The sequence below is a fragment of the Lasiosphaeria miniovina genome (genome assembly GCF_030549165.1).
Source record: "Lasiosphaeria miniovina strain SMH2392-1A chromosome Unknown B0T26scaffold_1, whole genome shotgun sequence".
NCBI lineage: Eukaryota > Fungi > Ascomycota > Sordariomycetes > Sordariales > Lasiosphaeriaceae > Lasiosphaeria > Lasiosphaeria miniovina.
Genome location: NW_026848220.1, coordinates 415,854 through 442,817, shown reverse-complemented (window position 1 = coordinate 442,817; position 26,964 = coordinate 415,854). Strand labels below are relative to the sequence as shown.

General features: G+C 52.8%; 8 protein-coding genes across 8 annotated transcripts; 2 read left to right on the top strand and 6 right to left on the bottom strand.

Annotated features, from left to right (window-relative positions):
- Positions 1 to 606: 606 nt before the first annotated feature.
- On the bottom strand, positions 607 to 2,789 carry B0T26DRAFT_745110 (uncharacterized protein; the record flags this gene model as incomplete). The annotated part of the gene is made up of 3 exons (XM_060444513.1): positions 607 to 774; positions 2,063 to 2,243; positions 2,308 to 2,789. 3 exons carry the CDS (start codon positions 2,787 to 2,789, stop codon positions 607 to 609), a joined length of 831 nt encoding a protein of 276 aa, XP_060301891.1.
- A 619-nt stretch (positions 2,790 to 3,408) lies between these two features.
- Positions 3,409 to 4,034, bottom strand: B0T26DRAFT_736108 (NUDIX hydrolase domain-like protein; the record flags this gene model as incomplete). Its single annotated transcript, XM_060443282.1, has 3 exons — positions 3,409 to 3,438; positions 3,564 to 3,644; positions 3,687 to 4,034. The coding sequence occupies 3 exons, from the start codon at positions 4,032 to 4,034 to the stop codon at positions 3,409 to 3,411; spliced, it is 459 nt and encodes a 152-aa protein (XP_060301890.1).
- A 1,303-nt stretch (positions 4,035 to 5,337) lies between these two features.
- On the top strand, positions 5,338 to 6,577 carry B0T26DRAFT_797156 (uncharacterized protein; the record flags this gene model as incomplete). Its single annotated transcript, XM_060446923.1, has 5 exons — positions 5,338 to 5,377; positions 5,456 to 5,874; positions 5,930 to 6,022; positions 6,058 to 6,417; positions 6,449 to 6,577. The coding sequence occupies 5 exons, from the start codon at positions 5,338 to 5,340 to the stop codon at positions 6,518 to 6,520; spliced, it is 984 nt and encodes a 327-aa protein (XP_060301889.1). The 3' UTR covers positions 6,521 to 6,577.
- A 1,086-nt stretch (positions 6,578 to 7,663) lies between these two features.
- Positions 7,664 to 8,536, bottom strand: B0T26DRAFT_745107 (uncharacterized protein; the record flags this gene model as incomplete). The annotated part of the gene is made up of 3 exons (XM_060444512.1): positions 7,664 to 7,908; positions 8,008 to 8,265; positions 8,365 to 8,536. 3 exons carry the CDS (start codon positions 8,534 to 8,536, stop codon positions 7,664 to 7,666), a joined length of 675 nt encoding a protein of 224 aa, XP_060301888.1.
- Positions 8,537 to 9,418: 882 nt separating this feature from the next.
- B0T26DRAFT_598121 (uncharacterized protein) lies at positions 9,419 to 9,658 on the bottom strand (the record flags this gene model as incomplete). The annotated part of the gene is made up of 1 exon (XM_060435664.1): positions 9,419 to 9,658. A coding segment is annotated over one exon (240 nt), but the record flags the coding sequence as incomplete, so codon positions are not given.
- A 946-nt stretch (positions 9,659 to 10,604) lies between these two features.
- B0T26DRAFT_622480 (uncharacterized protein) lies at positions 10,605 to 12,293 on the bottom strand (the record flags this gene model as incomplete). Its single annotated transcript, XM_060436099.1, has 1 exon — positions 10,605 to 12,293. A coding segment is annotated over one exon (1,689 nt), but the record flags the coding sequence as incomplete, so codon positions are not given.
- Positions 12,294 to 15,855: 3,562 nt separating this feature from the next.
- Positions 15,856 to 16,410, top strand: B0T26DRAFT_745103 (uncharacterized protein; the record flags this gene model as incomplete). The annotated part of the gene is made up of 2 exons (XM_060444511.1): positions 15,856 to 16,233; positions 16,297 to 16,410. 2 exons carry the CDS (start codon positions 15,856 to 15,858, stop codon positions 16,408 to 16,410), a joined length of 492 nt encoding a protein of 163 aa, XP_060301885.1.
- Positions 16,411 to 21,256: 4,846 nt separating this feature from the next.
- Positions 21,257 to 23,168, bottom strand: B0T26DRAFT_682593 (uncharacterized protein). The gene is made up of 3 exons (XM_060440752.1): positions 22,228 to 23,168; positions 21,693 to 22,179; positions 21,257 to 21,626 (listed from the first exon to the last, which is right to left on the bottom strand). The coding sequence occupies exons 1-3, from the start codon at positions 22,706 to 22,708 to the stop codon at positions 21,497 to 21,499; spliced, it is 1,098 nt and encodes a 365-aa protein (XP_060301884.1). The 5' UTR covers positions 22,709 to 23,168; the 3' UTR covers positions 21,257 to 21,496.
- Positions 23,169 to 26,964: the final 3,796 nt, after the last annotated feature.

The following is a 26,964-nucleotide window of genomic DNA, read 5'->3' as shown; positions in this document are numbered from 1 at the left end:
TCAGATTGTCTTTCTTCAGATTGTCTTTCTTCGTGGTGGATAACATCCGGGTAAAGGGCGTCGAGCTTGGCATCGGGCTTGGGGAAGTCTAGGCGAGAAATTACCGCCTAGATTTCGTCAGTGCCAACACTGGATCAATGTGCTTCGTTATTTGTTCTGCGGAGGTATTTGTTCTGCGGAGGCTGGTTCCGTGGTGGTGAAGAGAATAATTTTGCTGCAAGTACCCAAGCTTCGCCGCAATTTAATTTATCGTCGTTTCTTCTCGTCGTCGTTTCTTCTCCAAAAACTAACACAGCACTCAAATCAATGCTTTGCTTCATCAACACAGTAGCTTACGCGCTCTCTGGCTTTAAGTGCTATGTAATATGATTAAAAGGTAGTCAAAGGAAATCGGACCGCTCTCCAAACCAGCAAAGCAAACCAGCAAAGCAAACGCAGTAATTACAAATCCCCGACGCCAAGGAGAAAGAAAATAAAAACAGGCAACAGGGAGTCAATGTCCCTTCATAGGCCCTATCCCCTTACCCCTTCGTAGTCTTCGTGTGCAACCCTTCGTTCCACTTCCGCATCTGCGCCTCATTCTCCTGGCCCATGCGCTCGAAGCGGTCAAACATATCCCGGCAGCTCGGCATTGATGGCCTCCATGTCCCATACATTAACGTTCCTGGCGGCTAGGCCCCGCGGGTCCGCGTTGGACGCGCGCTTCTCAAACCACTGGCGGCGGCCGCGCTGCTCAGGCGTCGGCTCCTCCGCTAAATACGCCGCCTTGAGGTCCTGCCACACAGGCAGCTCAAAACTATTCTCTCGCGAGAAGTTGAGAATTTCAATTCTCGCAAATCCATCGAGTCGCAGACTACTACCCACTTTGTCTAACCAAGTTTGGTGGCTTCCCTGACCGTGTCGTGAGTAGCGCCTGAGTAGCGCCTGAGTGAGGCGGTAAGGGTGGTGTGGGTGACTGGGGGTTGGTGAGGGCAACTTTGGCATAAAACAACAGAGAAAAGGATTGCTTGCCACTCCCTGCGGCGCAGACTTTCAGTCCTAATTATCGAGGGAAAGTCTGCTCGGACCGTAGAAAACGTCATTCGGACCGCAGTGTACAAAAAGGTCATAGAAATCCCTGCCAAGCCAGTAGCCCAGCGAAATCCCCGTTTTGCCCGCCTCGCAGGACATCTCTGTGTGGGTCTGCTGGTGGCTCCAGAACCTGCTCCAGAACCAACTGCTGCTGCTGCTGCTGCTGCTGCTTTTTCTTATGGGCCTTTGCCTCTTTTTTGTTAGCGAGAGAATTTACGAAGCCAGGACTTTCGGTTTGCTAAAACGGGGCTAAGCCATGTTGATGCACCATGGGGAATATTTGACGAGCTGTGTTCTTTTTATCTTTTTAGCTCACGCACTCCGCCGACGTTGGAAATCACACGCCAGCGGCTAGGCAGCCAACAACACTCCGCATTGTTAGGAAAGCACAGCTAAAAGGCACTTGGGACTTTAACAATTTTCACAGCATGATCAGGTTAGGTTACCTAGTCTTGGGACCTGGATAGTGTCCCCAATAACGAACCCGTCAGCTTTGAACACGTCGTTCGCCCGATTCTAATATCCAGGGCTGCGCCATGCACAATGCCCAAGGCAAACCACTAGGCATTCAAGTTTCCGTGATAAACTCGGTTCGCGAGGATGTGGGGGATTTTGTCTCGCCTCGTCGTATTAACTGCCTTCGATAAGTCTCGTCTGCCACTGCAGAATAATTGCCATGCGGAGTTACAAAGAGGTAATTAATGGCATGCAGTACGACAATATTAATCTGTCTCCCCTGGCCACCGTGGAGGGTGGCCCTTTTCCCCCCGAGCCTTCTTACCTGTATTGGCAGGAAGAAAAGAAGACAAAAACACAAGGTCATTTTGGTAGTCTGCTGGCTCTTACTGGATTCCGTAGAAGCCCCTTGCGACTGTATGTCGGTCATTATTGTGCTTTGGTTTGGCTCGCTGCTTGCTTCCGACCGGCGACGTAATACTGGCAAGGGGCGCCATACCCGTGTTTTGCTTCTGGTAGTTTGGCCTGGAACAACCATGTCTGTGTCTGCGGAATCGGCGTTGGCCGACGGCAGCTTCAACGCTTCAGCAGTGTCAGAAAATACCGATTTGGGGTTTGAATCCCCTGTAAGTGCTTCCTGTGGGGTAGGGGCGTTGGTCTCATTCAATCCCCTGGTAGTTGCAGCGAAAGAGTGCTGCAAAGAGATGTTGAGCATACTAGCGATATTGATGTTGTTAGCGGCTCATCTTTAACTGAATGTCGTTGGTGTTCAAGACTAACTGGATATTCTCGGCCGACTTGTCCCGCGTCGCCTGGAGAATGATCAGATCGAGCAGGGTCTGGAGCAGCCTGTGCTGGGCATTCAGGGCGCTGCGATAGAAGACCAGCTTGTCCTTGGTCCTAAAGACCCACTGGAGCCTGAGACCAAACTGACGCAGCTTGCTCTCGCGGCCCCTAAACCGAGCCAAGAGGGGCTGCAGGGTGCCCAGCATGCCCTTGAACGGATGGAGGATCCTGTCGTAGAGGTGCACCGTGTCACCTAGAAGAGATTGCGCCTCGGACGACACGCCCTCGGACCGCACGAGCTCGGACCGGACGTGGTACAGGAACTTGGAGAAGGACGCGACCTCGTCGCCATAGACTCGAACCTCGACCCCCGCCGAGCCGATGCCGTCGGCAATCTCGTAAAGACCCTTGGCCGCGGCAAAGCCCGCTGCCGCAACGCCGGCGATGCTCGCCGCGATGCTAAGCGGATCCGCCATGGTGCTGAAATGAGCTATGGGACAAAAGATGGAAGGCGAATGTCGATGGAAGGGGAATGTCGATGGAAAGGGAATGTCGATGGAAGGGGAATTTCCATGGAAAGGGAATGTCGATGGAAAGCCTAGAAGTTCCCGATTCCATGATTAAAATAAAACGAAACTGAATGAGGCTGTGCCAGCTGTTGACACTACCCACCCAATTCCGAACGCCCCCCCCCCCCCCCCCCCCCCCCCTCCCCCCTAGTCTGCCATGCCCACCTCCCTCACATACACTGAAAGAGCGGCAACTTCATGCAGCCCCCAAGATCTAACCCAAGTCTGTAATCGGCATTCGGGCGATCCTTCCGATGCAGCAAAGCAATACACAACAAGCTCACAGCCAGCTCAGGCGGTTTTCGCGATAAGATCAGTTGTTTGACGACCGCTCTGCGTCTCTAGCTCCAACTTCAAAGCGGCCAAAGATTATATCTAATCTTGCACGCACCAATATTGAAGCGGTTAAAAGATTCCACAAAGCAATGAAAATAAAGACAACAGTAATCAGGGCAAGCCGCAGACGGGCCTTGTAGAGAATGTGTGCACTAGTCCAGGGATTTTAGTTTTATGGTATACCTCATGATTAAAAAAGAAGGCAAAGAGCGATGCCGACCTCTGATTAGAGGGAGGGCGGGCCAAGAACAATGAAAAAGTCATTCTGTAAGGGTGTAAATAAACCCCTTGTTGTTCTGGCCCGTGAACTCCTAATCACTATTTCCCTGCCTCCTTCGTAGACACGTCGAGCAGAAACATGTCCCTCTCCTTGATAAAGCGGCTGAGCTCCGTCGTCGGCTCGGTAGCCGCCATGGCCCGCTTAGCCTCGTCCACAGCCATCCACGAATGTGCCAGCCCGTCCTAGACCTCGTCCTCGGTCAGTGCAGGGGCGCCCGAGTCGTCGACGAGGTCGGCGCTGTAGCAGTGCGACAGTTGGTGGAGGTCGCTGCGATACTCCTCAGTGATGGTGACGCATCCACCTTGCCGCAGCTTGATCAAGCATCCCGTCTCCTCCTTCATCTCCTGGTGAACAGCCGTTTCGTGCTCCTCGTCAGGGTCAATCCCGCCGCCCGGGAATTTGTAGTAGTTGTCTCTCTTCGCGTGGATGATGGCCACCTCGCCGGCGGAATTGAACGCGACAACGCGTACCACAAATCTGTCAACGTATTTCACCTGCGGCTGCTTGAGGCCGATGACCTGGGAAGGCGCCGCCATGATGCCCTAGGGAACTTGGTAAATATACCTGGCTCTGCCCAATATCCCTGAGAAGGACAAGCATCGGGTTGTGCCTATTAGACTTCCGTACTTACTGATGAAATGGAATTGGCGAGTAAATGATTGCCCCGGCACCTCGTCAAACGCGTGGCCAAAATCAGCTAGTGATGCTAAAGGGAAGCCCAGAAATGTCAAGAACGGACGGTCAGGTTGCCAAATAGCCCATTAGCACCGCAGCGCAGCGAGCCTAGTGAAAGGTCGGTTGCCTCCAGATGAGCCGTGCACCGCAATTTCCGTTGGGCGAAGCTAGATTAATTCGAAGCGGTCAGGGTTGCCCTGTGCCTGGGGCTGTTGCCGATACTGACCTATTAAAGGGGATTTAGCGACCCGACAGTTTGGTCAAGCGCCTGGAGGGGTTGCACTAGCAGGCCATGTCATGGAATGGGCAGGAGCTAGGCTGTGTGATGGCGGGGATAACAGAACAGACTGCCACTTTGTCGGTTCCCGGATTAATCCACATAAGCCCACTAGGGTCGATTTACTCTTGCTGTCAACCCCCGGCCTTTAATAGGACCGAACCGACCACCAATATCACACCAACAAACCAAAGCACCTTAATTAGTTAGTGTCATTACGCACAAAGACGCAGGCTCTTCAAATTTATAAGAGCGGTCCACAGAAGTAGATGTCTGGCTAATTCGTCTTTCCGCAGTCTAGGGTGCAGACCGAAGAGACTGGCACGATCCGCAATACGTCCTGGTCAATTACGCATTCGCCTAGTTAATTATCTTGCAAAGGGGTTCGCTGACTCCACAGCCAAAGTGAAGAATGGCTGAGGGCTCATGACTCTATTTTCACACGTTTACAGGTTTTAGGGCGAATGAAAAACACCCCGTAAAGGCTACCTAACCCGTTTTCAGGCCATCATATGCGGGTAAGCCTACATGAGAGACCCAAGACGTTCTTGTAGGCATTCTCCCACTGACATTCACCGACGTTGACTACTGTACAGGACCGTGATCAACAGATTTCCATGAAAAACATGCTGCCTAAGAAGAGGCTGGAGTTAACTCGACCTAGAGTAGGTACGTATATAAAGTGGACAGATTACCCTCAGTCTCGGGTTATTTCCTCTCGGTCCACCGTCCGCTTGTGTTTTCATGTTATCAGCTTCCTAGCGGCACAGCACCTTGCCAACCCTCTCCTGTTGAGATATCATCTCTTGCCACTCACTCGACATAGCAGCCCGATCTTGTTGAGCTCTGTTGTCTTGCTCTGAATCGCCATCCTATAAGCAGCCAAAATGGTTTTCCATGACCCTCAGTTTCAGCTGTACATCAATGGTCAGCCTCTGCTGGTTTCATCAAAGGTCTAGAAGGCGGCAAAATGAGCTGAAATAACCCTGTCATGGGACGACCAAGGATTCATCAACAAAATCCCCTTTGAGGATGCTAAGGTCCTCTCATCAGAGCACGAGCGGACGACGCTCTCAAGGAACGACCAAGAAGTGGGGCGCTTCTTCCGGTCCCTTGACATTGACAGCATTTCTCAGCCACATCACGATCTCGACGGGTTCATCTCCGAAAGGAACAAGGAACGGCTAGTTGACCTCGCCGGCAAAGGGCGTCTGATCGAGGGAAACTTGGGTGGAGCTCGCATTCTCAACATCGAAGACATCTCTACAGCCATTTCCCCCGGTCCTGACGCGGACACCGTGTACGTTATCGGCCATCGGCACCCTGACGCCGATTCAATCGTCAGTTCAGCCTTTGAAGCAGCTCGGCGGCAGCTCGTCTATGGGAAGCCTTGCGTTGCATGGTCCGACGGCTTGCCCCATGTCGTGCGTCATATCCTTGGAGATAAGAGTAGCAATGTTCTGGCAAAAAACACCAAAGTTCGGACCCATCAACGACATCGTCCTCGTGGACCGCAATTCCATTGACGGGGGCCACGAACACCAAGTCAGGTCAATCATCGACCATCACATTGTAACTCGGAAGTTTCCTTACTATGTTTCCATCAGCCACGAGGTATCTTGGTCGTCAACTGTCCAGGTTTACATCAAGTTGCTAGGCTCGGGCCTGGATCTGACGGCGCGACTGCGAGGGAGCTCCTAGAGGCCACTCTCCTGGAGGCAGAACCGGACCTGGCAAAAAGCATGAGCGTCTTGGACAACCTTATTCTGGGCTGCCTGAAAACCCTGGCCAGCGAATACGCCAACTATCCAGATCTCATGGCCATGATGACCAATGACACTACACTAAGCGACCCGTTCGTGGCCGATTACAAGGAGAGACTATACGGCTTTGTTGTCAAGACTCGCATTCCAGCTTCGTACGAGCAAAGGGCAAAAACCAACATTGAGCGCCACCTCTCCCTTAGTGTTGTCAAACAAGTTGTCTATGACGCAGCAGCTGACGTTCCGCCCGATATACCGCGACATCCCGCCGATCAAGTACACCGTCAGCAGCGACAGCGGCTCCTAGGTCAAGTTTGACGTCTTTCCCAGGCTCTTGTCGATCCAGCCTGAGCCTGAGTCTGAGGATTACCGATCCAGTTCTCGCATCTTCAGAGCGTTGGTGCGATCAGCAGTGTGACGCTCCGTGCTTGTGGAGGCACGTCGCGCAAGGAGACTTGTCTCGAGGAGACAAACTCGGAATGATGGAGGTGGATGATTGAGTGCAGATATGGAGAATTAATAGGGTTTGGATGATAGGTTTGATATATCGGTGTTGGTTGGCGTGGGCCATCTATTATGGGGTCTTATTTTCGTCCTTTATTTTATTCCTATCTTGTCAGGTAGATATCGCGCTTCGCTTGTGTAGGCCTAATCCCGCAGAAATTTCGGTAGTCTAGATAGAGGTTAGTTACCCAAGTATGTTAAACATAGATTTAAGATAACTGGTTAAATCGATCAGTCGGTTCAATGAAGAGAGCCAGTCATTACACTCGCTATCGTAGGTGAAAGAAGAGGGGTTCAGCAAGACAGGAGTTTGCTCGTAAATTATCAGTCCCGGCTTGGTTCAGGAAGAGATAATAATCACAACTTATAAAAAGAATCGTATAGATTGGTAAGATTACCTATGGAATTCATAAAGAGTAGGCGCCGCCGATATCGTGACCTTGATTAGGAGCTTTAATCCACGCACCTACCTACTTTTTCATCGCACCTATATTTAGGTCTTTAGCACCTGCTAAAAATTGAGATACTTGGAGCCTAATTTTGTCCTATGAGATCGCGAACTACTTATACCTCGGTCGCCCGGGTCAATAATGTTAGAGTAGTTAAAATATTTAACAGTATTAAAGACGCGTTTTCTAAGTGTGACGGTTCCGGCCATTCTACGCTATCGTAGGGTGCCTATGTACTTCTACCAATGACTTATAAGGTTCTCCTTGGGGGTCCCTAAAGAATCAAAAAGGGTAGCCATTTAGGTTGCTTTCTAACACGCCTTTACTGCAACATGAATCGAATCAACAAACGACATCACACAGCGATGATACGGAATTACAATAATGCAATCAATTACAGATTAAAGATTACTCGTACTACTGCCATTCCAAAAACCACATAAATCATAACCACCAATCATAAAACATCAAGCAACAACACCTCGAACCAAAGCCACCTAAGCCTGAGCAGGACCCTCACTCAGCCCGCCCAGAAGCCCGCCGAGCCCACCACCACCACCAAGCAGACCACCAAGCAACCCACCGAGCAGGCCACTCAGCAGACTACCGAGCCCGAGGCCGCCGAGGAGATTCGACAGGAGGCCGGTAACAGTCGCCAGCAGCCCCGAAACGAGGCCGTCGAGGCAGGTGAGCAGGCCGTTGAGGGCGCCGAGCACGGGGCCAATGAGCGTCGTGACGCGGGCTTTTGTCACAACATCAAAGTCAGCACTCAAGTCCCATCCCACCACCGTGCATGGTATGGTAAACAATACAAGCAGTGACTAATTAGGAAAGAACGTACAAACACCAAGACACCCGACCAGCCCGGACACGGTGCCGGTAATCATGGTCACGAGCCCGCTGGCCTTCCCCGTCAGGCACGAGTCGGAGCAGGCAGCACTTTGCACATTGGCAACATCGCGGCGCTTGCCGTTGCTCTTGATCAGGTCCGTTGTCTCCTTCAGCGCCGCCTCGAGCTGCTGCAGCTGCGGCGCCACGGCCTGCGCGACCTTGTCCTTGTCGGTGTCGGTCGCGGCGGGCATGGACGCGACGGTGTGGTCTGTTGCGGTTAGCTAGCCCCCTATGAGATGAGGTGAGATGAGGGATGGTTGGGTTCAGGGTGAAGAGGGCCAAGGGCAGAGATAGACGGGCAACGCACTGATAGAAGCACTCAGCCCCTCGACCCTTTGCGTCAGGGCGTCGAGCTTGGCTGCGGCGTCGTCAATGGCCGCGGCAGAAGCCGTGGAGTGCACGCCGACTGCCACGGGGATGGCGCAGACGGTCACGGCGGCGAGGCCGACGAGGAAGATGCTGGTCAAGAGAAGCTTCATGGTGGCAGTTGAAATGGGGATTATTTATTACAGAGATATTGGGGCTTGGTGGAAAGCGAGAGGTAGTCGGTTTGTGTTGGATGTTATTGGGTTGGGATTAGACGCTGGCTGGCTTGGTGATGGTAGAGTCAAGTCAAGCCAGGTAGAGTTGGACATCAGAGGTCCTTTTATAGACGGGGAGGTGAGCCTGGATTTGACCATCGTCAGCCAGAACCTGGGTTCAAATTCTAAACAGAAGAGGGGGTTTCCAGGTTTCCAGCCTCGAAAATGTCCGACCTATTCTCGGGCGGTTCATGATGTCAACCTAGGTGCGAGGCAATACTCGGAGATGATCCCTGACCGAGCCCTTCGTCACCGCAGGCACGCTGCACGATGCCACATGGGACTAAGCTAGTCGCTGCAACGACCGCGCTTCTTGGGACGTATCAGGTATACCAGGCCGCTGGTATGGTGTGGACCCTGGCCAAGGTTTAGCCCTGATATGACAATCCGGACTGATGTAACTATTGACTGGCTTGAAGATCACCGAGCCGCGCATGGAGCGCGTGTTAGTTATTGGAGTGCAGAACCTGGAAACAGGGCTATGGACCCCGCGCACGGCGCACGGCAGGGTGCAGGTGTTAATTACGTTGCTGTATTTAGCCAGGCACTGCGACGGTCTGCCAGGCACGCGAGGGCAGGTGCAGCGAGGCCGCAGATGACGTGTGGGTGGCGACGGAGCAATAAACGGCTAATATGTCAACCACACGGCGGTGGTGCTGTGCAGTGAATCTGGACCGTAGTAAATCAGGAATCCTCCAAATATTGACAAAGAGTGTTCGTTCTGACGTCAAAACATCCTGGAACTTTCCAATGCGTGTGTACCTGGGTTGAGTGTTGGCCGAACTGGGACTGCACCTGGGCAAAGGCGGCCTCGATGCTGGCGTCGTCTGTAATGTCGAGACGCAACGGCCAGACCCGTTGAGGCGTGGAAGAGAACTCGGCGAGGACGTCGGCGGCGGCACTCTGTGCCCTCTCTAGCGACTGGCCGCTCAGGATAATGTCGCCCGGCTCGTGGGCAGCGCAGAGGGCGCGAACGACCTGGTAGCCGAGGCCGGCGTTGGCGCCCGTGATGACAACCACGTTGCCGTTGCTCATGCTGTCGGTTGCTGTGGATATTAGACACACGGAAGTGTTACGTCACCGCCAAAGAAGTATCTCAGCGCTTTCCGCATTCGCACCTCTCGGCCGACAAGTCCGTCAGCTCGGAGTGGGGCCGATGGAGTTCCGTGCCCGTAGCCCACGTCTCGGTCATGCTTCCTTCAGGACGGACCATGTCCCGTCAATGCCGCAATGCCACTTAGTGCCGTAGCAGGGGGTGCCTGGCAAGCAGAGCCCATTGGTCGCCTCGGACTTTCGTTGGCGGCCCCAATCAGCACACGCCACATGCACATGGCTGTCTGTAAGTCTGCCGCGCAGCCGCTGGCTGTTCTCGGAGATCTCGGTAGACGTTCATTAGAGTGAATTTGATAATCGACGAGGAGCATTGAAGTGTGTGAGAACGAGGCTCCATCAGCACTTGAGTTGAGGCTTATCAAATGACTCATGGATGGTTACGCAAGAATCTGCGTGTTTAATACGAGCAATCAAAATTAAGTATTAGACTAGTTGAAGCGAGTACGTACCAGAGTTCTCTAGATCAAAATATACTGTCCATCATCTCGACATTAGACAGATCCAAGAACTGTTCCAAATATGCCCAAGACGAGGCATCCAAACTAACATTACGGCACGATCCCTCTTCATGCCAGGCCATCTCGTTTGCCTCATCATACTGGAAGTTGTTATGAGGCATTCCGCCTTCCAGACCTCCCACACTCGATACTGAACTCGGCAGCTGACCTAGCCCAGCGCGGCCTTCATGTCCGAACCGCCGAGCAGTGGCATCGGCAAGCGCGAGCACCCGCCTCGTAGCGCTGTCCTGCTTCAACAGCGGCCGTTCGTTGCAGATATACCGCGCCCTCCCGAGCGCGGCAAGAGACGCCGCGACATCGACGCCAAACTGGGCGCCGCTCTCGGCGGCGACGCAGAGGACGAGACACAGCGCCGTCGCACCAAACAGGTAGTCTTGCCAGTTGATGCTGCTGATGAACCAGCGCTCCGCCTCGGCCTGCCCTCCCGACAAGAATTCGTCGCACGCGTCGGCAAAGTCTCTGACCAGGCCCAGCGACGCATTGTAGCAGGCGAGGATGCTCGCGGGCCGGCGCTGCAGCACGTACGGACGGTGCAGAGCGGCGAGGCATTTCCGGTAGATGAAGGACAGGCAGAGGCGCGTGGCGATGAGCGACGACGGGTCCACGACCGAGTTGGTCATGGGGATCGGGATGAGGATGTTGGGAATGGCGCCGTAGACAGCCCGCAGCTCGGCGTCGAGCTCGTTGACGGTTCTTTCGCGCGCTACGGGGTTTTCCAGCTGGGCATCGAGCGTGTGTCGCAAGATCTTCTCGAAGACGACGATTATCTTGTGCTTGGCAATGTAAAAGAGGACCTCGGTGACCTCCGAGTCAGGCCGGGACGTGGGCCAGATGGCCATGTTCTCGTCAAAGTCGGACGCCATCAGGTTGCTCGGCGCCTTCGTGTCCCAGGTCGGGAACTGGAGGCTGCTAGGCACGCCGAGGTGGAACGCGATCAGCAGGTCGAGTTGCATGCACATGGACCACGTGCGGCGACGCAGTTCCGTCTCGAACGGCGAGAACGACAATGGCAGGGCGGTCGGGTCGCGGTGGTATCCCATGCTCGTGGCGATGCGCATGAGAAGCCCCGCGAGGACGCCAATGTCAGGGGGTGCCGAGACGCTGGTGAGGGATTGCGCTTGGCAAAAAATCAGGAGGCCCTCGACAGCAAAACGCTTCGGGCGGAAGTATTCTCCAAGAACCAGGCAGTGGGCTGCAGCGACGGCAAATCGGCTGTCGCCGTTCAGGGCCCCTTTGCCAACGACGAGCGTATTGGCAGAGATATGGCAGATGGAGAACAGTATAGCAATCCACAGGGGTGGAGTTGCGGTCTGGTTCTGCCAAAAGGCCTCGTATTGTCTCCGAAACTGCCCCCCGTGGATAAAGGGTGCGCTAATGGTTTTGGACCGGAAATACGCAGAGATGAGGCGGTCGACATCCTGGCGCGGGGGCAAGTAAAAGGTCAGGACACCCTCGAGAGACGCTGTGGTCGAGGGGCGGAAGAGCATGCTGATGATGCTGCTATTTCTATCGCCCGGCTCTACCGTAGGGTAGTTCGGGCTCGGCGAACGGTTCAGCTGTGCAGTCGAGCAACGGAGCTGCTGTATGTCTTCGAGCATGGCCGACCAATGCGTAGAGCCGCTGTAGATAGGCTCGTCTTCGGCTCTTTCAGGTGCACTCTCGGTTGGCAGCTCGCGATTCGACGTGCGGCTGCTGGAGGCGGAGCCGGTGCTCTGTTCTCCCGGGAGAGGTGCTGATGGGCATAGCTCGATCGAATGGGGAGTGGGTGCCCCAGCCTGGGCGGCGAGGCGCATAATGAGCTGCTCCAGACGCTTCAGGCGTGCTTCGGACTGTGCATGGCGCCCGTGGTTACCGTCATCGAGTTCGGCGGCGAATTGCTGGTAGGTGCAGGATCCGGCATCTGATCTACGAACGCAGCTGCCGCACGGCAAGCCGCGGTCGCATTTCAGCTTCCGACGCCGACATTCGCAGCACGACCGCCGCTCGCGGTTCCGTGTGACGGTGAGTTGGAGCCTTTGCTGGCTGTGGCTGCTGATCATGTTGTCTTCAGCCGGTAGAGGGTGGTGAATCATGCAACGGTTATCTCGGCCGGTGGGATGGAATGGAAGACATGATAGATAAGGTGGGCTAGAGCGGTAGCCTTTGTGTCTCCGAGTCCGGTGCCGGGAATGTCACCATGTCATTAGGCCTCATAATTAACGGCGATATTTTCGGACGGACGACACATTGGAAGATTCGCCATTGGCGAATCACATCTGCCCTGTTGCCTGTGCCATGGCCTCAGTCATGCACGGGTCGAATCCTGTAAGATCTCGGCAGGTCGTGTCAGGCCAATGGCCATGGACGATAATGAGCCTAAACCCTGCTGAAATGCCATTTTCAGGAAGCTCCTTCCCCTCCGCCTGCAGGTGCTTCCTTCCGTAGGGCTGACCTGGAAGCTCCACTAGAATTTCGCTCCTTCCTCCAAATTGCCATGATCAAACTTAAAGGAGTCCGTGCCTTCCCCGAGATGCCCCAAAACGGACTGGACAGCAGTCGTGCCACCGTTGGTGTCGTTCATCAGTGCGTCGTCATCATCCTTCCATAACAGAAGGCGCGAGGCTACACACTTGACATTACGCAGCCAATTCCACGCTGATCTTTCACAGCTTGCTTGAGAGGCCGAGTGGGTCGGGCCGGGCGTTGCGGTAATTTCCCATTGTCATTGAGTTAGGGTATGTATTCACGGTTTGACGTCGACTAAACTAGTATGTTACAGACGACAATCTTGCAGCAATTTGCTGATCCACAGGCTCGGGTTGCCCTTGCACCGCCACGTTTCCCAGATGCTACCTGGCGTCCAACACGCAAAGGATCGAATTACAGGAGAATGAAGCCTGTGCGTTGAACCTTGCAGATGCCAGCTGAAAACTTGGCACACGGCAGAGCGCGGGGCGCTGGAAACCCCCAATAATTATGGTGGCACAATCGCGTCTTGGCATCAACGCTGAGCCAAATGGGACGACCTGTCAGTCTAAATAAGAGAGCACAGTTTCTATTTTAAAGGAACTGTTCAGCGAAGGAGATTACTAGCCCTTTTGAGTCGATTTATGGAGTGCAGGTTGAATTCCAACCTTAAGCCTATTTCCTTGCCCACATCCAAGCATCTCTCCAAGTTCCCGTGGTTGACTCGTGTCGGGCATTGCCACACAAAACCCATGCACTCGTCAAATCATATCAGTGGACCGAGTTCTTGCCATCTTAACCCTTCGAAGTCGCCAATACGGGCCTAGCTAACAATAATTGCCAGAATATGATCCTCAATTTCCCTTTTCCAGCTTGTCTTAATTGGCGAATCCCTTCATGTCTCTGCCTCTGGTTCATCACGTGAGACGGTGTCGGAAATATGGCCGGGACGACAAAGCGCTAGCCGTTTCTGGGCGTCAGACGTTCCGTCCCGATACAGTGGTACGGGGTAATTACGGGAGAATCGGCTCTCGGAAACGCGGGAGCCCACAAACTGAAACTCTTACTCATGTCTGACATTCTGTCATCTCACCCATTGCGCCCTGCCTCCAACCAGGGCAGTTGCCCCACACCATGCCCACGTCCACATTACAGGCGCAAATGATCCATTTCTATACAAAATAACTAGCAAAAAAGTCCTCAATCCTCTTCTTCGGCCTGTATATATTGCTTAAGCCCACGGGCGATTATTTCCCGGGCTTCTTTGACCGCATGTGGCTGACTTCCTGCCTAGGCCACTCTTTTCCGCTTAGGGGGCATTTGACTAGCTTTTTGTGCCTTGGCGATGTCCTCAATGCGTGAAAATCGCTCATTTCCATCTTCATATACCCTTTTACGCGTGCGAGGCTTTGAAGCCTCTAATTCGGTCGTGAGATGCGTAATTTGTGCCTTCAAAGACGCGATCTCTGCATTCTTCAGATCCAGGGACCTCCCGACCTTAGTAAACAAAGCCCGCACACGCCGGCTGGCCGGACTGAGGGCATTCCGAATACCGTTCTGGTACTTCTTGATGTCCTGACTGCCGTGCGGTGTTTTGAAGAGCTTGTTATCGTCATTCGGGGCCGTCGTTGGCGGCGTTGTAGGCCGGGCCGGGAGTGCCTCGTTGTCCTTGACTGCCTCCGGGTCATCAAGTAAATAAGCCGGGTTGAGAGGCCAAATTCCGGTCTTCCGGAAGCCCGAGATGATGTTACGGGCGCTCATGCCCCGTGCCGAGGCATCTCTATAGCAGAAAAGAAACCGAACCTTGTTGATAGGAGCTGACGATGTAAAGCTGGCTAGGGCCTTGGTTTTTTGCCTGAAGTAGTTCTTCAAGGGTGAAAATACCGAGCGGTCGAGAGGCTGGGACTTGTGCGATGTATGTGAGGGTAAAAAGACAAGCTGGACCTTATGTTGGAAGGCCAACAACATGAAGTCTTCGTTCATATGGCTCGAATGCTCATCAAGGATCAATATACGCCAATCCCCCAGCCTTTGGGGCCTGGTTTGGATCAAGTAGACCTCTTTGAGCCATTTTATCGCGATCTGGGCGTTGCTCTAACCGGTAATTGAGTAATCGTACTTCCATTCCGGGAATTCAGCCTCCAGCTCGAGGTTATCGGGAAAGTGTTGTCCTTGAAGACTGGCCCCGGTAAATATGATCACAGGCTTCAAACGGATGCCCTCAGTAGTGCCGCATTCGATGACTGAGACCCAGGTTGTTACATCAGAGCTTTGAACGTAAGTTCGATTCGTCAGGGAGCTTCCTATGACCTTTCCGGCCCGGGTCTCGAGCTCCTGCATACCGTGTTCATCCATATTGGCTATGTTGGCCGGGATAACCTTTTTATCCTCGATTTGGAAGGCTAGTCGCTTGAAGAAGTCCTCGAAAGCTTCACGAGTTGAACCGCGCACGCGAGAGGATTCCAACAAGGTTGAATTCTTCATCTTTACCGCCGGGTTGCGGCGTAGAAAGCGGTCTACATACCGCTCCCCAACGGTCTTCGTCGTGCCGGCCTCATTCAGTATAGCTTGAGCGAATCTCTGCACTTGACGACGGCTAGGAGCGCGCCCTACAGCTTCCTCATTGAGGCACCAGTCGGCTAGGAAGCTTTCCTGTGCATTGGAGAGATTTCTTTCGGTTTGTTTACTTTGGGCACGACTTTCCGCCCCGTGGATGCGTTTGCAGAGGGTGGAAGCAGGGATGCCGTATAACTTGGCCGCGTCTTTCTGTGAGGCGCCCTGCTCAACTGCAAGTATTGCAGCTTGAATGAGCTGCTCTCAGCGGTCTGACATATTGTATTTTGAAGCTATTCGGACTAGAATTGATGAAGTTGTGTTGTGTAGAAGTTGAAGGCCGGGAAATTAGATGACAGGGGCAGAGATTTCGTTGTGGGGCGATTTCCTTGTTGGGTCGCCACGTCTATATCAAATTCTGGACGGTGGCACCGCCGCCAGAAGAAGCAGTGAGACCGAAAACGTTCTACCCGTTCCCGCCAGAGCTGCGCAACGCCATCTAGTAAAGAGGCGTCTTTCAGGTGTAGCACATACTTACATTTCGCGCTCCGATAAACGTGCTAAATTCAACTTTCAAGGGAATGCGCCATGGATCCGCACGACGTCGTGCTCCATCGGCGCGACGAATACACCGAGCACCCGTACCTGTACTCGCCGACGCCGATCCCCGACGCCGATTCCCGGCGCGCTGCACGCCTGCCGCGAGGCGCGGACCCTGCTGGCGTCGGACGAGTACCACTACTTCGCGGCCTTTGGCGCGCCACTCCCCGAGGACGACTGGTCGTACGGTACACGTGGGAGGCCTTTGGCGTCGACACGGTGCACATACCAGATCGCGTCATGCCCGACGACGACTACGCGCCGTACCCGCTGCTGCTCCGTTCTGTGCACGTCTACGCGCGTAACCCGGACTACTTCGCCGAGAAGTGCGCCGGCTGCGTCGGCACGCTAAAAGCGGCTAGCTCTGTCGTCATTCACGCCCAGAAGCCGTTCACCGCCCGCTAGGACAGCTGATTCATGGACATGAAGTTCGTCCACAAGACCCTCGAGGTCCGGCCCATGATCTTCGAGGTCCTCCCGGACGTGTTTGTGCGCCTGACCGACAGCCGCGGGTATGATATGAACTCGAAGAACTATAAGTAGCTGGCCTGGCAGCATCGGAACAGGATCCGGCCTTGAGTTGGGGCTTTTTTGGTGACACTGCCGCTTTTGTTCGAAATGATTATGTGCCAGTGGTATACGGTTGGTGACATGGCCACGAATGCGCTCTCCTCTCCTCGATGTTTAGTACCCAATTGGTTGTACTCTATAGCTTCTCCGGGTTCGTTAGAGCTGGGTTACCTTCGCGTTTCTATCTCCACTCCACTAATGCATTAAATGAATTCTGAGTATGTCGCCGAGGGTTGAGTGTGGTCATTGATCGTAACCGATGTTCTTTGGCTCGCAGCCGTGTTCTCTATTAGGTAGGCTTGATTCAGACCAAGATTCAGACCGAAACTCAGACTCAGACTCAGCTTCAAATCGGGACGCAGACTCAGACACAGGTGCAGACGGAGACACAAACACAGACCCAGACGCAAACTCAGACCGATACGAAGACCATAACAGCCGCCGCCACGGCGCCGGCCTGCCCCGCCTCAATCATCAAGAACGGCAACTTCGAGTCGGGCTCGCTCAGCTCCTAGACGGAAACCGCCTCCTGGGGCGTCGTGTACTTTGCTTAGGTAACTAACACAGGCGCGCGCGACAGCACCCGGTCCATGGTCATGTAGTTTGCATGCCGCTCAAAGGATAAACAGGTGTAAGTTAAACGGCCTCTAGATAGCCCAGGTAACGTACGAACCAATTTCTAGTAATGTGTTCATCACACCAAACGATACTATACGTCATTCCAAACCGTGACTAAGAGGGTGACGGAAACACAGAGAGCCGGGTGTTAGCGCTGGTGCCATGTTTGTAGCGACTGCTCTTCTGGTTCGTCCCAAGGTGATACGATTACAAAAAATTAGGGGTAACGTAGCAAGCTGCCACTCCTAGCTCAAAAGCCTACATATCGACGCACAACCTCAAAGGAGGCCACAGCCAGGTAATGTTTCAAGAATATGATTGCAGAATTGTTCGATTGCACTCCACCCGCTTCATAAGTTTCAGTGGCCACAAGAATGGCATGATTTCGATCATGAAAGCGGAAGGCCCCTAGGGCCCGTTATTCTATAAATCCCGCTCCCCTCCTTTGGCCATTCAGGTTATAATTAGATAGCTCGGATCGTATTTGAGGGCTGTACTATCTCCAGTGACGACAAAAACACGCCAAAAACAACATTGCAGTTTTCTTTCCTATTTTCATACCTGCCTATCTTTCGGTCGGGTTGATTAGACAAAACACCTTCGACAGACCTAGTCATTGAGATCTTGTGATGTGTACAAAGACCATCATAAGCTGGCCCTGCTGCAAGGTCAAAATCGTGAAGGACGCACAATGTGCCGACGCACTCAAGGCCGGAAACGACTTTTGCCGACTAAAAGAGGACAAACGCCGAGGCTCGTGCAACGATTCGAAATGCTCAAGTTGCTCAAGTGTGGTGTTTTAGCTTCAGAGAACCCTACCACCCTAGCGATATTCTGCCCGTGTGTTTTGGATACTGTTGGAATCACCAGGTACCGGTACTGGAAGCAACAGGACGTAACTGCACGCCGAAAACTGATGGTTCGAGTGGTGGATTTGTTCATGTCTGTGTGTATCTAGAAGACAGAGGGTGGAAGTGGCCGTAGGCCACTTATATAAAATCTGTGGCCCTGCGCCACCACAGCCACCTTCGTGGATGACCCTCAGTGGCTGACTAGCGCGTCATTCCAACAGATACAGTTTGCAGCCAAATGGGCGCCACCCGAAACATGCAGCTCAACTACCTAGTACCAAAGTATGTCTCCAGACCTAAAAGCACCACTACAGGACTATCTTTAGGGTCAGGGTATACCCCACACCTAGAATCGCGCTTCATAGCTGGTGGCCTTCGGCCTGTAGTTTTAGAGAGGACAACCCATTCCATACCGTTCTTTTCAGACCTCTGAATTTATTCGGGATAATCACGTCAACAGCTCAGCAGATGTTCAACCCTCAACCAATGTGATGATAGTCGTGCGAGCTCGGAAACTCAAGCGATATAAATGCACAATTTCCCGTATCTTCTTGACATCAAATACGATTTAAACAACCACCAGTCACCACCCCAGACAGACGAAAAGTCAATAACATCACAAAAGCACCTTCACCAAAGCTCGTGACAAACCATTACAACCCTATCTCGCTCATAACCACCCCATCCTCAACCTCCCAACCCCACAAAAATGTGCAAGAAAATAACGACAATCTGGGCCTGCGGCAACCAAGAGGAGAAAGACCCTACCACCAAGTGCAAAACGGCAAAAGCCCAAGACAAGAGCTTCTGCACGGTCAAGATCACAAAGCCAGGCGAGTACGTCAAGTGCAGATACAAGACGGGCGTTTTCCGCTGCCCCGACTGCTACCCGCTGCGGAGGGGCGAGGAGAAGGAGGAGAAGGCATCTGGGGGTAATAATTTTACTGGTGGTGGTAGTGGCGATGGTGAAGAGGCGAGCCCGTCGAAGAAGGCTTTTAAGGCTGGTTAATATAATGAGTGTGAAACTAGACTGGCTGGAAGGGATTAGGCGTGGTATTGAATCGGCTCATGCAAGCTCCCAGCGAGGGTGGCGTTTAAAAGTGCCGGAGGCTGGACTGCTAGAAGAGTAAAACTACAGCCAATTACATACCTACCGAGTAATAAAACTAATAAAACAGCTTGGTATCTAATCAATCAACAGCATGAAAAACCACCAGGTCGGTTAATTAGGTCGGTACGCAACTTGGGTATGATATCATGTGCTGGACGAGCCTACCTTATAGCTACCGCAGCCTACAGCCAATATGAGTACCGTTGCCTACCAATTAGAACCCCAAGACAACGCCGCCAGATCTCCAGTATAAAGCAGCAGACAGCGAATAAAGTCCCGACTTCGCGACCCTCGAAGAAACCTCACCATGCCCGCGAAGAACGCGTACGGGAATATACAGTTAGTCCACTTTCGCTGTCCCGTTACACTGTTCTGGAAGCTGTTCTAGTCCTGGTTACTAAGGATAGTAGCCGTAGTAGTTGCTGCTGCTGCCGTCGCTGTTGTTATTTCTATTGTTATTAATTCAGCTACACCTAAATCTAATAAGAACGTATCTCATTACGCTGCTCTAATTCCCTCTTTCTTCTTTCTTTCTTTCTTTCTTTCTTTCTTTCTTTCATTCGCCGCGCGACACGAGGACAATACCGACCCTGGAACACATACAAAAACTAGTAGCATCATTCCAGCCGTCCGCCCTTTCCAAACAAAAAGATACACTCCAGCGATTTCTTACCGCGAGATCCCCCATACGGAAGACGGTCGGCGACGTGATTCCACCCGCCGAAGAACCCAGGACCCGATCCCTCTCAGAATTTACGCCCGTAATGGAGAGACCATGGAGCGGAACGTGGTGCTCGCATCAGTTGCCGCAGATAATTTCTCCCCGAAAACCCTGTCGCCTGCAGACAGATTTATAATTTTAAGTCATACAGCAGGCCGTCACAATCTAAACTCACGATCAGCTAGGAGTGAAGCGTTACGACATAAAGTTCCAGCAGCGTGAGATTAGCAACGAATCTCGCACTTTCGAGCCATATCAGCCCCCACTATCTAGAGACGTCCGTTACGCAATCTCTCGCCATCGAGGCCTTTATCACTACACCCTTACCTTCTGATCCCCCGATTTTCAGGCCGTTAAACGTCGCGGTGGCCCTGAGCAACGCACTTACTGCCGTGCTACGCCGTCGAGAGGATTCTCGTCAACCGAGTCGGACGGCGGCTTACCGGTAAGAACAAAAAGAGGCTCGGCCTTTCTGCTCTAAAGGGAAGCCCGGCCAACCCGGTGTTCATGCCGGAGAGAGATATGAGGAGGGATTTGGATTGCTGCTGGATTGTTGCTAGGCTGCTGCTGTTCTGCTGCTGGGGTTGTTGCTGGGCTGCTGCTGCTGTTCTGCTGCCGGGGTTTGCTGGGATGCTGCTGCTGGGTTGTTGCTGGGCTGTTGCTGTTGGCTGCTGTTGCTGCTGGTTGCCGCTGCCTGCGTTGCTGCTGCCTGCGTTGCTGCTGCCTGCGTTGCCGCTGCCTGCGTTGCCGCTGCCTGCCTGTTGCTAGCCATTGCTCGGGCAGTGGTTGCTAGTGAGTTGGTTGGGCTGATACTGGCGTGTCGAGTTGCTGCCGACTTGCTGCTGTTGCTGCGGGCTTGCTGCTGGGTGCTGTTGCTGCTGGATGCTGTTGCTGCTGGGTGCTGTTGCTGCTGGGTGCTGTTGCTGCTGGGTGCTGTTGCTGCTGGGTGCTGTTGCTGCTGGGTGCTGTTGCTGCTGGGTGCTGTTGCTGCGGCTGTAGTTGGCTCGTTGTGGTGTGCTGTTGCTGGCCCTTCGGGGGCAGCAGCAGCTACTGAGTTGCTGCTAGGGCATCGGCTGGCGTGGCTTTGGTCTTGCTAATTGTTGGCCCTCGAAAGAGAAAGGGGATACGCTGTCAGTCTTGTTATTCACGGCCACATGTCGCCCTCCAATCGAGCGATTTGGCTGAAAGAAGCCCAACAGCTGAGGGTTATAAGATAGAATGACTAAGAAGACAGCAAGGCCTGGCGCTTTTACCTGTAACATATCTTGCCCGGTTTTAGTTTGTTGCCAGCAGGCTCTTATTCGAGTCAGTGTTAGCATGCCGCACAGCCAATTGGTTCAAAAATATCACAAACAACACTACAAAGAGACAAGCCGGAAATCTTAGGTTGGATTTGCAATAAGAACCTTTGCTAATTATATTGTTGGATTCACCAGGGTACCGGTACTGGAAACAGGTACGCCGAAAACTGGTGGTTCAAGTGATGGATTGTTCTGTATATATTCTTCCTCTCCCTTTCTGGCAGTACCAGAAAGCCCCCTTTTTATACTGCTATTGTGGTGGCGAAATAGGTGGCGAAGTAGGCCGCGAAGTAGGCTGCAAATCCTCTGCCTGGCTTCTTTGAGGCCCACATTCCAACATATACCTTAGACCGATTCCATTAACAGCAAATCGATCGCCTAATTACTGATTACACTCCCGAAACATTGTCACGGCACAAGTATGGGTTCTTAACTAATAGAGCCTGACGTACGACGCCTATTCGGCACCCAGCAAGTCAAAGACGGCCTTGGTCTCTGGGACTTTGGTCTCAAACTCGCTCCTCGTCTCCTCCCAGACACGCAGCTGCGCCAAGAGTCCGCTCTTTCGCTCCATGAATGGCGCATATCTGTCAATATCGTCAGCGAGAAGCTCGGCCAGCCAATACAATTATAACCAGGGGGGGGGGGCTCACGGCGCAGTGTCAAAGTCATGCAGAATCTTGCCGTTACTTTCGGCGCCCGCGGAGGCGCCATTGACGAGGGCCGTGGCGCAGAGCTGGGGGTCTCTGGCGCCAAAGTTTGTGATGAGGCGCGGGATCAGCTTTTCGTTATTGGGGCCGGTCAGGCCGGTCCAGGCGGTACCGGGGTCGGCGCTGTTGATTGTGACCTTGCGGGGTAGATGACCGATGGCGGTACGGGCGGCGAGCTCGCGCGCAAAGTAGAGAAGGAGGGCCTTGGAGCGGCCGTACTGATGTCCCTGCTGAATGCCGTCCTTGTTGTTGCTCAGGTGTTTAAGGTAGTTGCCCTTCTTGGGCATGGACAGGGTGTAAGACGACGGGTAGATGCCGAAGGATGTCACAAAGGTCAGCACAGGCGGCGATGGATTGCCCGGCGACGCCTTGAGCACTGGGAGGAGAAGCATGGCCACGAGCGCCGTGGAGAGGTAGTTGACTTGGATTGCTATTGACGGGTTAGCAAGCGGTGGGAAACAGAGAAGGAGCAACTCACAAGTTTCCCAGCCCTCGGGGGACTCGCGGCGCTTGTAGGAGAGGATGCCGGCGGTCAACAAGACGTGGTCGAGGTTCTTAAACTCGCGCGCCTTCTTACCCACTTCCTGGCAGCCAGCAAAAGTCATCATATCGATTTGCCACATCAGAATGGTAGGGATGGGTTTGCCCAGCTCCTTAAGCTCTGCCTCGATCTGGGCCTTGATGGCGGCGCAGTCCATGACATCGACGAGGACCAGCGTGTCGATGCCATTATGGGCAAAGATCTTGGCAGAGCGCGAGCCAAAGGCGCCATTGGCGCCCGTGATCAGGGCGGTCCGGCCCTTGTACGACTTGGTGACCAGCGTCGGCCGGCCATAGCGCTGCTTGCGGATGGTCTGCCAGGGAAAGTACTCGGCGAAGAACAGTGGGAGGCCGTAGGCGACGAGGGTGACGAAAGCGGCGAGTACTGCCACCCCGCCGAGAAGCAGGTTGTTTGCCATTGGGTCGCGTTAGGCGGTGTGCGCGTCTTTGAAGTGCCGTCCCTGGAGATCAGAGCGCCCAATGCGGAGCAATGCAGCTGTGAGGCAGTGTCGTAGGGCTGAAGGCTGGAGGCTGGAGGCTGGAGGCTGGCTGCCACATCTAATTAATTCGCCAGCTTGAAAAAAAAAACTCGGAGAAGGAAGAGGCGCGGTTCGTGTTGAAAATATGGGAGCGCGTACAGGCCGCGCTAGGATTATTTACCCTGTCACCGTCCGCCTATTGGGGCCGTTGCACCTGCCTCGGAAACGCACATTGGCACCTGCATCGGGCGACGGTTAGCCCCACCGAACTAGTGAAGACGAACCACAAATCACGCCACGGCTTTACGCGTCACGGCAGGACAGAGGCTTGGAGCTGCCCAGTTATTACCTACCGACCTATCTAAGGAGGGAGGTGTTGGATTCAGCACTTCAACTTTCTTCCATTCATCTCTCCTCCTTCTTCTTTTTGGTCCTGCCAGAGGGCCTCTATTATAGTTGTAAATGGTGGCAATGGTGGTGGCAAAAGTAGCCACACCAGCTGAACTGGCCACTTCATTTCAGCTCCCCTGAGCCTCTTTTCACCTCGGATGACCACACCAGAGCTCAGCTGGGATGAGCTCTATTCCACATGCAACCCTTGTCCATCTGACAATAGCCAATCCAACACACCCCCTCAGTCAATGGCCATGCTAGCGATTGGCTGAAAAGACTTCCTTAAACAGGCAAACGAGAGGTTATTCAGACAACCTCAACCTCACCTCCTTGAAACTCATCTTCTAGTGCCTCTAAATCTTCGTCCTTCAAAATCCTCAGGCTTTTACTTCTTGTGATCAACACTTCAGTCGCATCCACCACACCAATCTGGTTTCTAAATCGTAGAAAATCCGCCTCCGGAAGAGCTTTGGTGAGTCCGTCTGCTACCATCTGCTTTGTAGGTGTATAGTTCACGCGGATCTGCCCGGTTTCGACTGCTTCACGAAGCCAATGGTTGTGAATGTCCACATGCCGTAGTTTGGTTTGTAGAGTGGCGATTTCCTTCGTAACAAGCCCAATCGTCTGGGTATTATCGCACCAGAGCTGTATTGCGTCATCGTCGAGGGTTATACCAATTTCCTTCACGAGTCGATTTGCAAACATAGCTTCTTTTGTTGCCTGAGCGAGAGCTAATAGTTCAGCCTCGGTAGTTGACGTTGTTACCGTGTCTTGCTTGTTGGCGCGCCATCCGATCGTTCCTCCGAATAGCTTCATGACATATCCTTGGGAGCTCCGTCGGTCGATGGAATTGTCGGCAAAAGAGGCATCGCTCCAGGTAGCCATTTCATCCTCACCCCCGAGCTTAAGAGCGTAATTGGCTGTGCTGAGGAGGTACTCGATCACACGATCCGCGGCTTCTTGGTGTTGTGGACTGGGGTTCAGGTTGAATCTTGCAAGTCGGGAAATAGCAAAAGCAACGTCTGGTCTTGTGATCACAGCGGCATACAAAATTGTTCCGGTTTTGCGTTGGTATTCCGAGATCTGAGCGAATGGTGCCTTTCCGTTGTATGGTAGTAACTCGGTAGTGCCCATTGGTGTTCTTTTTGGTCGGCGTGGGCGTTGTGATCCAACGAAACGGCTCATCTTGTCGATATAATCCGCTTGGGATAGCCATATCGTCCGGCTGGCTCTATCACGAAGTACTGATACTCCCAGAAACCACTGCAAAGGACCTCCTGCTTGTAGGGAATATCGTGCGCGTAGGGCGGCTGTTACCGATTGTGCGATAGCTTCGTTTTCCTTCCTGTAGGCCACCACAATATCGTCAACGTAGAAGAAGATGATCACGCCATCCTTAGTCCAACAGCATGGTTCGTGGGGTACCGGCACAAGCCCTAGTTCTCGCAGGGTTGCCGTGAATTTCCTCTGCCATAGCAAAGGTGATTCTCTGAGGCCATATAAGGCCTTCTTAAGCTTCAGAATCGTGTTTTCCTCGCTGTATCCAGGCGGTAGTTTCATGAATACGTCGTATGGAAGGTCGGCGTGTACAAAGGCATTCACAACATCCCACTGGATTAGCTCGAGGTCGAAGCGAGCTGCGATTGCCATTAGCGTGCGGAAAGATTTGCCGGCGAGTGTCGAAGCGTAGGTATTTTCAATCGTCGTCCTAGCTTGTTGATCTCCTCTCACTACCAGTCTTGCTTTTGCTTTGATAAGGTAGCCGTGTTTGTCGAATTTGTATGTGAATACCCACATACAGTCGAGGATATGGGCTTTCTTAGCGACGCTTCGGTGGCATTTTTCGAAGGATTTCATCTCGCGGTGGCTTCGCATATGGACTTCCATAGCTTCTACAAACCATTTATCCAGCAGGTGTTTCTTGAGCTCTTTGTAACTGCGTGGTGGTAGAGGGAGATCTTTCCTATGGTATCTACCATTAGCGGATAGTTCGATTATAGGAAAGGTTTGTTGCTCAGCTGGAGTAGCAGTCATTGCAGCCTTGTTGCGGGCCATTTGACGATGTCTTCTTAGCGACAGCCGATGGTAGGTAAGCTCCTTGTGCAGGGTGTGTTTATCCACAGCCTTGCCGTCGAGACTCGCTACGTTTGCGGCGTATCGTCCAGAGTTGAAGGCAGCTTGCCACGCAATATTCTTCGCGTTAGTGCAATAATTTTTGCTGGGTTTGTTAATTGGCTCTGGAAGGCAGCCAAATCCTGCTTTAGGATTCTTCTCAACAAGCCCCATCTTAAGGCTGTGAGGAAATCCTGCGTTAGGATTCTTCTCAGCAAGCCCCATCTTAAGGCTGTGAGGAAATCCTGCGTTAGGATTCTTCTCAGCAAGCCCCATCTTAAGGCTGTGAGGAAATCCTGCGTTAGGATTCTTCTCAGCAAGCCCCATCTTAAGGCTGTGAGGAAATCCTGCGTTAGGATTCTTCTCAGCAAGCCCCATCTTAAGGCTGTGAGGAAATCCTGCGTTAGGATTCTTCTCAGCAAGCCCCATCTTAAGGCTGTGAGGAAATCCTGCGTTAGGATTCTTCTCAGCAAGCCCCATCTTAAGGCTGTGAGGAAATCCTGCGTTAGGATTCTTCTCAGCAAGCCCCATCTTAAGGCTGTGAGGAAATCCTGCGTTAGGATTCTTCTCAGCAAGCCCCATCTTAAGGCTGTGAGGAAATCCTGCGTTAGGATTCTTCTCAGCAAGCCCCATCCTAGGGCTGTGAGGCGTCCCACTACCTTGGAGCTCTTCAAGAGTAAGTGAGGAGAAGGCAGCTGCAAGGAGCGCCGTTGGCGGTGGAGGAGAGGCTGCTGGTGTCAAAAGCGGATCAAGAATCGTGGAATAGAGGTGATCAGCCTCCTTCTCATACTCTTGTGGTTCCGGATCGGCATCTTGCATCTCTTCGTCCTCATCGCCCAATTCTTCGTGCTCCGAATCTTCAGAGTCTTTTCCTTGATGCTCTGAATTTTCAGAGACTTCGTCTTCTGAATCTTCAAAGTCTTGGTTTCCTTCACCCCCTACGAAGATATAGTCAAGGATTTCTTCGTCTTCTTCGTAAGTGGTTAGGTTATCGCTTGCCATGCGACTATCGGCACTGGGTTGCGGAAGGGAGCAGTTCTTAAGGAGTACCTCCATCTCCTCGTTAGTAATGCTCAGCAAGTCATCCTTCAACTGCTGAAGGTCACCGGAAAATAAATCATCCTCGTTAAAAGCCACGTTACGTGCTCGGATGACCTCATTTGTCTTAGGGTTCCAGATACGGTAAATATTCGTTGACTCGTAGCCCACGAGATATCCAATCCACGCGTTGGGGTTTAGCTTGAGGAGGCGTTTTTCTTTCTTGAGAGCATCGTTCGTCATTGCGTACGCGCGGCAGCCGTAATTTCGTAGGTGTGCTAGCTGAGGCTTTCTTTCTGGATGAGGTATATTGTCTCTTTTTGCTAGAAAGGTGTGAAAGACTTCGTATGGTGATAGCCAACTTTGACGCTTCTTTGGCGTTCTGTTATAGAGGTAGACTGCTGCTTTGTAGATTTCTACCCATAAGATTTCTGGTGGAAATCGGGCAGCTGCTCTCATTGTTCTCGCCTTTATTTTGATCACACCCCCCGAGCGTTCTGCGCCACCATTCTGATCTTGCGAGTGTGGTGCGCAACGTTCGATACGGATTCCGTTATTTTCCCAGAAGGTCTTGAGAGCTTTAGATCTCATCAATTCATCGTCACACTCGATCACCTTAACTCGAAGACCATACTGTCGTTCCATAATCCTTA

Coding starts and splice junctions, on each gene's coding strand:
- B0T26DRAFT_682593 (XM_060440752.1), bottom strand. CDS start 22,708: ATGGCAAACAACCTGCTTCTCGGCGGGGTGGCAGTACTCGCCGCTTTC. Junction 22,180..22,227: donor CCCCGAGGGCTGGGAAACTT/GTGAGTTGCTCC, acceptor ACCCGTCAATAG/CAATCCAAGTCAACTACCTC. Junction 21,627..21,692: donor CATGACTTTGACACTGCGCC/GTGAGCCCCCCC, acceptor CGATATTGACAG/ATATGCGCCATTCATGGAGC.